Genomic DNA, 10141 nt, shown 5'->3' on the forward strand with positions numbered 1-10141 from the left:
TCTGAAAAAGTGGCATTCCAGATATGACCATCTGGACACATGCTCCTCCTCTTGGGCATTTGGTAGGCATGGTCAGATCTGTTTGTGTTTGCTGGCTTTACATGATCCTCTGCAAACTAAAATGACAGCTTTAGAAAGTGTTAGGGTACACACGTCATAACTGCAGCTCTGCTGCTGCTGCTGCAATCCTGTAGTGGCTTTCACTGCTCTCTCCTCAACCATTTTGGCTGGCATAGCACCATTCTGCTGGGACTTCAGATATCTGCTGGTCTTGTTTGAGCTTAATCCTTCTTGGTTTGCTGCATGGCTTTTTTTTCTCATGCAGATGTTAGCCCCTTGAGGTTATGATAACATTTCCAAAACATGGTCTAGCCACTGGTTTTACTCCTGGGCTCTGCTTACCCCCGTTTGCCAGTGCACCATGAAGAAGTTATGCTGAGGATGCTCTGAAGTCACCATCCTTGTGTCCCCTGACAGAGCAGCTGGGACACAACTCTTGCAGAAATATTATCTTCTGATGTTGTTTCCCAGACTAAGCCCCTCTGTCCTCTCCTGTGCATGTTGGTCTCATATCTGAAACACAGTATGTACTACAGGTAGCAATGCTACCACAGGTCTGAGGTGGCACTCTGAGTTGCTTTGTTCCTGGTAGAAAAGAGTAGCAGTTTAGGTTTCTGCACCAGAGCTTGCAGGGCACTCCCAGCCTGAAGGTCTTCTGTCTGGAGTGATGAGTGTCTGTCCCGAGCCATGTCCCCTCATCCACTGGGACACAGGTCTTCTGGCTGGAGTGATGAGTGTCTGTCCTGAGCCATGTCCCCTCATCCACTGGGACAGAAAGGATGTGAGTTTTGCATATCTCCAGGGATGAGTTTCCACTCCCCTCTCCAGGGAACCTGTTCCTGTCTTTGACTTCCCAAAAGTAGAAGCTTCTTCCTTATTTTGAGTCAGAAATTTCCACACATTGCAGTTCATGTTTGTTGCTTTTCACTGTGCACCTCTGAGAAAAACATGCCTCTATCTTCTCTGTACCTTCCCACTCACTATTTGTAGACAGCAATTAGATCTCCCCTCAACCTTCTCTTCAGGCTGAATAGATCCAGGTCTCTTAAGTTCTCCTTGGAAGTCTTGTGCTATAGTTCTCTGATCATCTTGGGAGCCTTGCAGTGGACTGGCTCTAGTATGTCAATGGCCTTCTTGTATTGGGGAGCCCAAAACTTACATAATGGCATCAGATGATGTCTAACAAGTACCATATAAAGGGATATAAATACTTCCCTCTACACTCTTGCTAATACAATCCAGAATGCTTGGCCTTTGCTGCAAGAATGTACTGCTAACTCATGCTGAATCTGTTGGACCCCCACATCTCCTGGACTGCTTGAGCCCAGCACTTTCACCCTTCCAGCAAATATCAAGGCAGTTGGTCCCTCACCTGGGACTGTGATTGTGAGACTTCTTCTGTCTGTCTGTCTAAAGCAGTCTTTGTTCACTGCCTCTTTTTGAACAAGTGGCTAGTAGCAAACACAGGGGTGACACTGTGATATTCTCTGATCCTTACATCTAAGCCCCCAGCTAGTTCACCATGCTGGGTGCACCCTAGCCATTCCTTTGTATCTCATTTCCTCACCATTCCAGCCTGTCTTTCTGAAAAGCCCCTAAGACAACTGTCCCACCATGGCTGTGTCATCCTGCTGTGGCTTTAAAACACTGTGAATCTGTGTGAACACCTAATTCCTTCTGTTTTCTCACCATAATACTGACATTGGTGCATAGGCATTTGAGATGGGCCCCCAGCTGTCCTGCTTTCACAAGGCATGCAAAAGCCTTCCCTATTTTGTTGGCTCCTAGCTGCTTCCTCACTGCCCTCTGCGCTGTCACTTCACGAATTAAGGCAATCCTTCCCCAATGTGTCTGACTTAAATCCCTCCTTGCTTGGGTGAGTGGCCCTATTGGCAAATACATGTCTACCTCACTTTTTTCAACAGGACTGCTTCCTCCAAGGGGCTCCCATGGTCTTAGATGCTCAAGCATTGTCCGTGAGTTTGGGTCTACAGAGAGGACCTAATGAGCTATGGGTTGTAAACAATATTCCTGTGAATTCAGCGACGCAGTTGGAAGTAGTGAGTTGCTTTCTTCAGGCTTCATTTCCTTTTTCCCGCCTTGCTTACAGGCAGCTTTGCCTCAAAAGGACCATCAGCCACTCCTGCTAGGGAAGGGGAGGCTGCTGTCTGTTTACTCTGTGGTAAGCAAAGCAGAAAATGATGTTGTTTCATTCCTCGCTACACACAAATTTGGAAGCTGAAAATACATTAAAAAAAATTAGAAGATTCCTTTTTAGTCAAACTCCCTCATCACCTCTGTGGTGTGAAGCATGGAAGCAAGACATGGATGTGAGAGAGGAGATTGCAACATCTGGCACACTCCATGCCTGGAGGTGCCTCTTCAGGTCCCAGCATGGTCATTCTGGTCCCGTGACACAAACTCGGTTAGCTTGGAAGGTCTCTAAGGATCCTGAATGTCAAGCCCTGGCTGGTCTTGCAAATCTTAAAGACCCCACTGTGCTTTTGGTGCTGTGAGGTGCAGTCATCCAGAAGCTACCTACTGCAGGTAGCCCATGGGATCCCTCTTGGCTGAAAGATGTCACAGAAACCTTCCTGCTCTCACCGGTCTGCAAATTCCCATTAGTCATGGTGCACATCCTTGCTTCTCACACTGTCACACAGTTGCAACAGAAATGAGCTTATTAGCTCCTCTGGTTCAATTCCCAGTGAGCATTTGGTTATGGGCACAGCAGAGCAGGGTGCTGGCTAGCAGCATGGGTCCTATCTGCCTGTGGGAGTTAGCAATAGCTAATACACCCTCTGAGTCAGTGCCTTGAGGCCTGGCATCCTGCAGGAGGATATAGAACTCCATCTGGGACTGTTTGGAGTGTAAAAATTAGCTGGGATGGTGCTTGGAGCCTGCTGATTCCTTCCATGCAGCCTGGGAGCAGGCAGGCAAGTACTAAGAGGGTATTTTATGAAGACTCCCAAATCTGTCCAAACACAAAGCATCACAGTTGCAGCAAAGGCCATTTCTACTGTCAGATCCTTGAAACAGTGGTACATACTATTCGGGTGTAATTTCAGAAAACTAGATAGTGATGAGGAGTGCAGCCTGTGAGAGGAGTCTGTGGCTGGATCTGATTAATAGGTAGGTAGATTAATAAACCAGACAGGCTTCACTCCAGAATTCTGCTTCTAACAAGGTCCAACTTTGTTTTGTCTTCACAGTTCCACCAAAGATCTCCAATATCTCCTCGGACATCACCGTGAATGAGGGCAGTAATGTGACCCTGGTTTGCATGGCAAATGGTCGTCCTGAGCCTGTCATCACCTGGAGGCACCTCACCCCAACAGGTAAGATACCCAGCTGGACTTCACTGTGCTCACAATTTGTGAATGGTGCAGTAGTTTCTTTCTCTTCCAGCGTCAAAAGAAAATTTCAGTAGCAATACAGGCAGCTGTAGAAAAGTGGCAAGACTCTTAAACACACTTCAAGCTTGTTTTGCAGTGTGATTTCCCAGGCACAATAACCAAGTTTTCCAAGTGAACAAATGAAATTGCTTCAGTAGATGCTCTACAGAATTGGACCTGTAACTCTGTTTAGCTTTCTAGTCTTCATCTAGTTGTCCCACTCTCTACTGCTGGTAATGCACAGCACAATGGTGGAGACAAAATGATGCTGTTGCCAGACAGAGGGGGAAGGATTTCAACTGAGATACTACATAAAAGAGGTTCTCTCTAAAAACCATGGGATTTGCTTCCTACTGATTTGCCTTAGAAGGGAGAGGCAAACAGTGGTACAGATGATTTCATATTACTCTTCACTTTGGGAGACAGTCTTCTCATGTCTTGTGAGGTGAGTAAAGAAGGCATTTGATCTTCAAGGTGAGTGAAGAGCAGGAAGGAGACAGAACAAAGGAAAACTCACCATCTTTGTTCTGCTATCTAACTGTGCCTTCCATGTTCAAGGACGTGGCAAACTTGGAAGAAGAATATCCTTTCAGTAGTCAGACTCTGTGGGGTTAGCAGCTTGGGTTGCAAGGAAACCTTCACCCCCTAAAGATTTGTCAGTAGGATGGAAAGAAGAGGTAGGTTTCTCTTCCTCTGTATCATGTCATTTGAGGAGAGAACTCTTTAGCTGATTTCTTTTGCTATTAGATATTCTTTCATCTAAAATGCATGGGGAGATCATTGATTAGCTCCATATTAATGGTCTTCTGTGATACTCCCACATATGTAAAGGGTTAGAGAATTTGAGGTAGGCAGACTACAAGTATTTTGCATGTGCTACAGGCAGTCAAGCTCTCTACTCCAATTCGGTAGTCAGAAAAGGGGAGAATGCTGCAGAAAGAAGGTTGGAGAGAGAACGGTAGAATGACACGTTGGAACAGAGCTTAATCCAAGGGCTGCATCCAGAAGCCCCTGGATTTGGGGCCTGTGGTTCAAGTTGAGGTTACTCAGATTTCCTGGTTCATCTCTTCAGCCAAACCAAAGCCCTCCCGAGCTTTCATGTATACGAAAGCCAGATATGCAGTTTGCATTTCTGGGCCATGTCTTACAATGCCAAAAGAAGGAAGATGGGGAAAGACTGCTAGGAAGAGGTGAGAGAAGCAAAGCTGATGAGGGGAACACTACTCCTGTGTGGTAACATCATCACTACCTGATTTTTATCTTTTGCTTTTTGTGGTATTAAGCATGACTGTGCCATTTGCTTTTATAGGAAAATAGAGCCTATTTTTTTTCACCTTTAATTATGTATATAGACTCTTCTCGCTCTGGTATTTCTGTTCTTAAGGTTTATTTCATATCAAATCTTCCATCTTACTGCTGGATCAGTGTTTCAGTTCTCTGTCTCTTTCTTATATTCAAGTAGAAGATAGTCCCTATCTATTCCACGAGCACAGCCTAACATTGTCTGAGTTAAGGGCATTCCAAGTATGCTATCTTAAATCTTCAGGAAAGCTAAGACCTGGTACACATGAGATGCGTTGTTCAGAGCAGTAAGAAGATTCTTGTCCTAACTCATCACTTTGGCTGTTGGTGTTTTGTGGTTTTTTTTCAGTTGTATCGCTTACTCCCTTGTATCAGTTACAGACTTCTTTTCTCTCTTTTTAAAAGTCTTCTCAGAACAAATCTTCATTCTGGCTATCCCCTCTGGTGAGCAGCAGAACTGGAGAATCCCATTCCCACTTTGATTCTGGGGTCAGTTTTCAGGGATCTGTGGGTCAGTTTTCCAGCATGCCCCTTCACATTTTTCCTCCCATGCTGTGTTTCAGAGGTGTTGCCTTGTTAGCATCCCTCAGCACCATGTCACTGACTCCCTTCCAATCCCTCCTCAGTCCTTCTCCCCACAGTGAAGCCTGCCAAGTACCCCCTTCATAACCAACTAGAGGTTATGTTGAAGGGCAGGCAGCCCTCAGTCTGTCATCTCCATGTCTCACTGCTTGTTATTCTCTCTTTTTCTCTACATCTGAACCCATCTGCTATCTTTTATGGGTATAGAGGAACTGTTTTCAGGCAGACATCAGCAGCATGTAGCCCAGTAAGACACTTGTCCCAAAATGTGAAACAGAAGGGCTTCTTTTAAATGTTTTCCTTGAGGTTGACAATTAATATAAATTCTAAATCTATTCCAGAGCTGCTGCAGTTAGAAACACATCTTATCTTGGAATCTCCCTTTTCCAGAACTGCAAGGCATTTTGGCTCCATTTATATGAGTTTTGAAGACATCTGCTATGCATCAAAGAGCTATTTTAGATCATTGTAAAGGCTTCTAAAATATATCTCTCTCCTTGGATTCTTTTTGTGGTTAGACTCATGACTGCAGAACTGAAGAAGGAGTGTTATTGAGCTTGTGTGGGAGGTTTTGAATGGACAGGTAGTGAAATTAAACCAGCATTGGGGGGCAAGAAGGCCAAATTATTTTTTGTGTGTGCACTCTTCCTCAAGGAGTCCATTAGCTACTTTGTCTGCTGTTTCTTTCATTCATTGACTTTGTCGATAGTGTTTGTTGGCTAATTACACGAGTTAGGACCACAGAAATGATTTATTTCTTGTTAGCTGGGAAGATACAAATGCAAAGAGAAAGCAGGGTTGCTACTTCTGCAGAGAAGGCAGGGATGCATGTGATAGTTCATTTAAATGCTGTGATCATAGCCTACTCATCTGCCTATCTAGGAAGTTAAAAATTGATTTATAAAATGCTGTGTTGATTCCTTTGCTGGTCCTTCAGTAAGCAGTTGAACTAGGCATTTTTCTCATATCAACTATAAGTCCCCAGTCCCTGAAGCAGCCCATAAGAAAAAAACCTCTCCTAACCCTGTGAGATAGCTAAAGTGTGGCTGTGGTTGTCGACTGTAGCACTGACACCTGGAAGGAAGGCAGGTAAGGGGAAAAATATTTTAATAATTCTGATGGTGAATGACAATACAGATCAGCTTGAATTTAATACAGGAATGACTTGGAATGATGCAAGTCCTTGCTCTCCTCTTCCATTCCTCTTCAGATGGTTGACTGATTGGATTTTGACAGAGGAAGTGGAGAGAGTCACCAGACCCCTTTCTTCCTATTGTTCTGTAGGACATTGGCAAACTGGTCTAAGTAGTTGTGGATAACTTAACGGGCATTGCCTGAGAGCACAAACAGCTGCATTAGCTCTTCTCCTCCAGCCAGAAGTCCTTGCTCTCCTCTTCCATTCCTCTTCAGATGGTTGACTGATTGGATTTTGACAGAGGAAGTGGAGAGAGTCACCAGACCCCTTTCTTCCTATTGTTCTGTAGGACATTGGCAAACTGGTCTAAGTAGTTGTGGATAACTTAACGGGCATTGCCTGAGAGCACAAACAGCTGCATTAGCTCTTCTCCTCCAGCCAGCAGAGCTCTTTTCTGCTTCCAGCAGCAGGCCAGCACATTCCTCCCTGCTTACAGTCCAATCCCTTTCCTGTGGTTCAGGACACGGCTATAGGCTTGTTAAGCCACCATGCCCTATGACTTTTGCCATCCTAGTTTGTAATGGTAAGCTGTGGCAAAGACCATAGCAGCCCTTTGAACTGGATTTGTCAGGAAACTGTGATTTGTTCAGACAGAGTGGGGATGAGTATTAATGATGTCCATACAGACTGCATGAGTTAGTAGTTGTCAGCATTAGAGAGCTCGCTAGAGGATATGCTATAGTCTCTCATCTCTTGAAAGGGACAAAACCCAGACTCTTTGTACAAAGAGTGGGTGGGACCCTATTTTTTTATTCTCCTTAATATTAACTCATAACTTGCCTGATCCATGGCCCTCAAAGGTATAAATTATTTTGACCTCACTGAGTGCAGTAACCTCAAATATCCAGTAGCTGCACCACAGCCTGGGTGAGGTCCCAGCACAGGACCATATATCATTTATTGCACCAACATGGTCTATGCAGACTACTACAAGCAGCCTACCCATCTATGGCTATTTATGTTAGGGGGTGCTCTGTTTTCCCTGCACCATCACCAAGACAACAAGTAACATAACCGAGAAAAGAATCCAGTAAGATAGTTTAGAGATGATAGCCATTGCCTCCTTTCAAGCTCATCTTAGTTTTACTTCACGTCTTTATTGACTTATGTTTATTCAGGCTAATGTGACTTCTCCCTACCCATATGGTGCTGAGATCACAGTCCAGAGGCTTTATAATTTATCATTCCTCATCCCTCTGTCTTGTTCAGAGCCATGCTAGATGCCTGGTTGACAGAAAAAGAGCTTCCTGGGGAAAATAAAGATTCATATATGTTCATATTCTTATCAATAAACTGCCTCTCAATGGAAACCGTAAAGAGTGGCCTCTTGTGAATCAGGTTAGCAGCAATATGAACATGGAGAGTTGTTGCAAGGTCTTTGCATTACCAGACACCTTGCTTCCAATGCTTTTGCTGTGCATGGGCAGACAAATGCAGGAGAAAAATGCAGCTCTTGACCTGGGGAGATTGTACTCAAGCTCACAGGAGCAGTCCCACTCATGTTTCTGCTCCTTTACCACAAGGCATCAATGTGGCTTCCCAAGGGCCTTGCTCATGGGTGCTGTGGCAAGTGCCATGAGATTGGCACCCATGTGGATGGCAGCCTGAGAGGTGGGGGCAAGGAGACAAAGCTATATTGATCAAAGTTGAACAATTGAGGCTTTTACTGGCTGCGCATAACCAGCCGAGGAGCAAGCAATTCCATTTTCCTAGTGCAGCTACTGAATGTGAAACCTGTATAAAACTACTGGGTATCTCATTCGTGATCCAGCTCCCTTGGCCTCAGCCCAGCAAGGCCGCTTGATGGAGAAGAGAAACAGTCTGGAATATCCCAAATTCCACCTGACAGTTTAAAGATACCCACTTTGGCTCAGAAAAGGAGCTTAGTTATTACAGTGGTAATCACAGCATAAGAAGAACCAGTCTAGAGCAAAGCAGATAAGTATTGATTGCAACACCAAAGTTTCATGTCACAGCATAAAATGAAAGGAGATGGGAAGGCTTGTCAAATATGCCAGTCTGATTCTCCCTAGAGGGTGCTAGAAATTCTTATTGAGTCTTAGAGAATTTACCATAGCCTAGGAAGTTTAGAAGGGATAGAGAATACAGAAATGTGCTCTGTGTAATTGAGATGGTATACATATAATATGTTTATAAACAGCTGTAGAACTCATTGCCATGGAAAGTTATTTAAAGATGAGAACTTGGCAAGACTCAAACAGCTTGTGTATTCCTGAGGATAATGTGAACAAATCTGGATATTCTTGTTATTCACAATAAAATTATTGAAAGGGATGTTAAACTTCATGCTTTGGAGCTCAGAGATCAGGATAAGACCTAAAGTGAAAGAGACAGATTATCTCACACCCCCGCTCACTTGTGTATCTTCCTTCAGTGCATGCCAGTCTCCTTAAAGAGCTGAATGCTGAGCACTGGGAGAAGCAGAAACAGAGAGCTTTCTGAAGGCATGAGATTTAAGAAGGCCGTATCATTGACCTTGGGCAACTTTGATCATTATGTCCTCTGTTTGCTTATTTCTTATTGTTGTCTAAGTCCAAAGCCTTGCTGCTTCATTTTGTGTTGCACAGGAAAAGCCAGTTTATGCCCAAATGGAAAACCCTCCCCCAGTCACCACAAGTCAACCCTGTAGGCAATAGGTAGTGATGAGTGGGAGGTGGATTTTCTGGTTATCTAAGCCATTTGGATTTAGCCCACCTCTCTGCCGCACTCCTAAAACCTCAGTAAAACAGTTATGGAGAGGAGTGCTGTTTTGGAAGGCTTGGGGTGGCTTTTTCTTTGTTTGGAATTGGTGAGGGTTTTGTGGAGCCACTGTGCCAGCTCTTCTCATGTCACAGCCTTCTCCCCATGTAACTGTCTCTGCCGCATCTGGAAATTTAAATTTACAAGATATTTGTTTGACTCTGCATTTTAGGATGTTGGGAAGGCAACTGATGATTTTCTAACCAGGTCTCCTTTTCCTCCTTGTTTTTCTTCTTGCATCTTTAAAATATTCTTTGGTAGAAATGTGGTTGTGTCTTCCAAAGAGACCTTTCACTTTGCCTCTTATATACTCCCAGTTTGTTTTAGCACACTTTCTGAGATGTCTTTTTCTCTCTTGATCTAGTCTTCTTATCCAACATATTAAAAAAAAATAAGGAAGAGGATTCTGGCTCACAAAGAGCCTGGGAAACAAGCCAAACTTTCAACTTTTTCAGGTCTTCTCCAGAAGGCATCCGAAGTTGTTTCAACCTCTATTTGCTTCCCACTTACACTTGCTCCACATTTCTTACATTTTTAGAAGCCTGCTTTTCTTAGTGCCCGCAAGCTGAATCCTCTCCCTGCCTCCTTCGTCATCTATAACAAACTGAAGTCATGAAGGTGCTCTCTCTCCAGCACACTTTGCTTTCTTCCTTCCATGCACAGAGACAATACACAGCACAGAGATCCCTCCTGTTGTAATAGTGCCCCATTGGGTTCCTGTGGTCTGTGATGTTGTTTCAGTGCAAACACTGTTGATGCATGAAACATTCATTTAACAGCTTTGATTTCTCTCTCCTGTCCCAGGGCAGAGAGGGAGAATAAGGCCACACGAGTATTTTGGCATTCC

At 44.2% G+C, this 10141-nt stretch overlaps 1 protein-coding gene across 1 annotated transcript in view; it reads left to right on the top strand.

Moving 5' to 3' along the window:
* Nucleotides 1–3272: 3272 nt before the first annotated feature.
* LSAMP (limbic system-associated membrane protein) overlaps nucleotides 3273–10141 on the top strand; it is a gene marked incomplete at its 5' end in the record, with an annotated part of 91984 nt that continues 85115 nt past the window's right edge. The window contains one exon of the mRNA XM_009082034.1: nucleotides 3273–3398. Coding sequence (XP_009080282.1) covers nucleotides 3273–3398 — 126 coding nt within the window. The remainder of the gene's footprint in view (nucleotides 3399–10141) is intronic.

The sequence above is a fragment of the Acanthisitta chloris genome, unplaced genomic scaffold, assembly GCF_000695815.1.
Source record: "Acanthisitta chloris isolate BGI_N310 unplaced genomic scaffold, ASM69581v1 scaffold12509, whole genome shotgun sequence".
In the NCBI taxonomy this organism is placed as follows: domain Eukaryota; kingdom Metazoa; phylum Chordata; class Aves; order Passeriformes; family Acanthisittidae; genus Acanthisitta; species Acanthisitta chloris.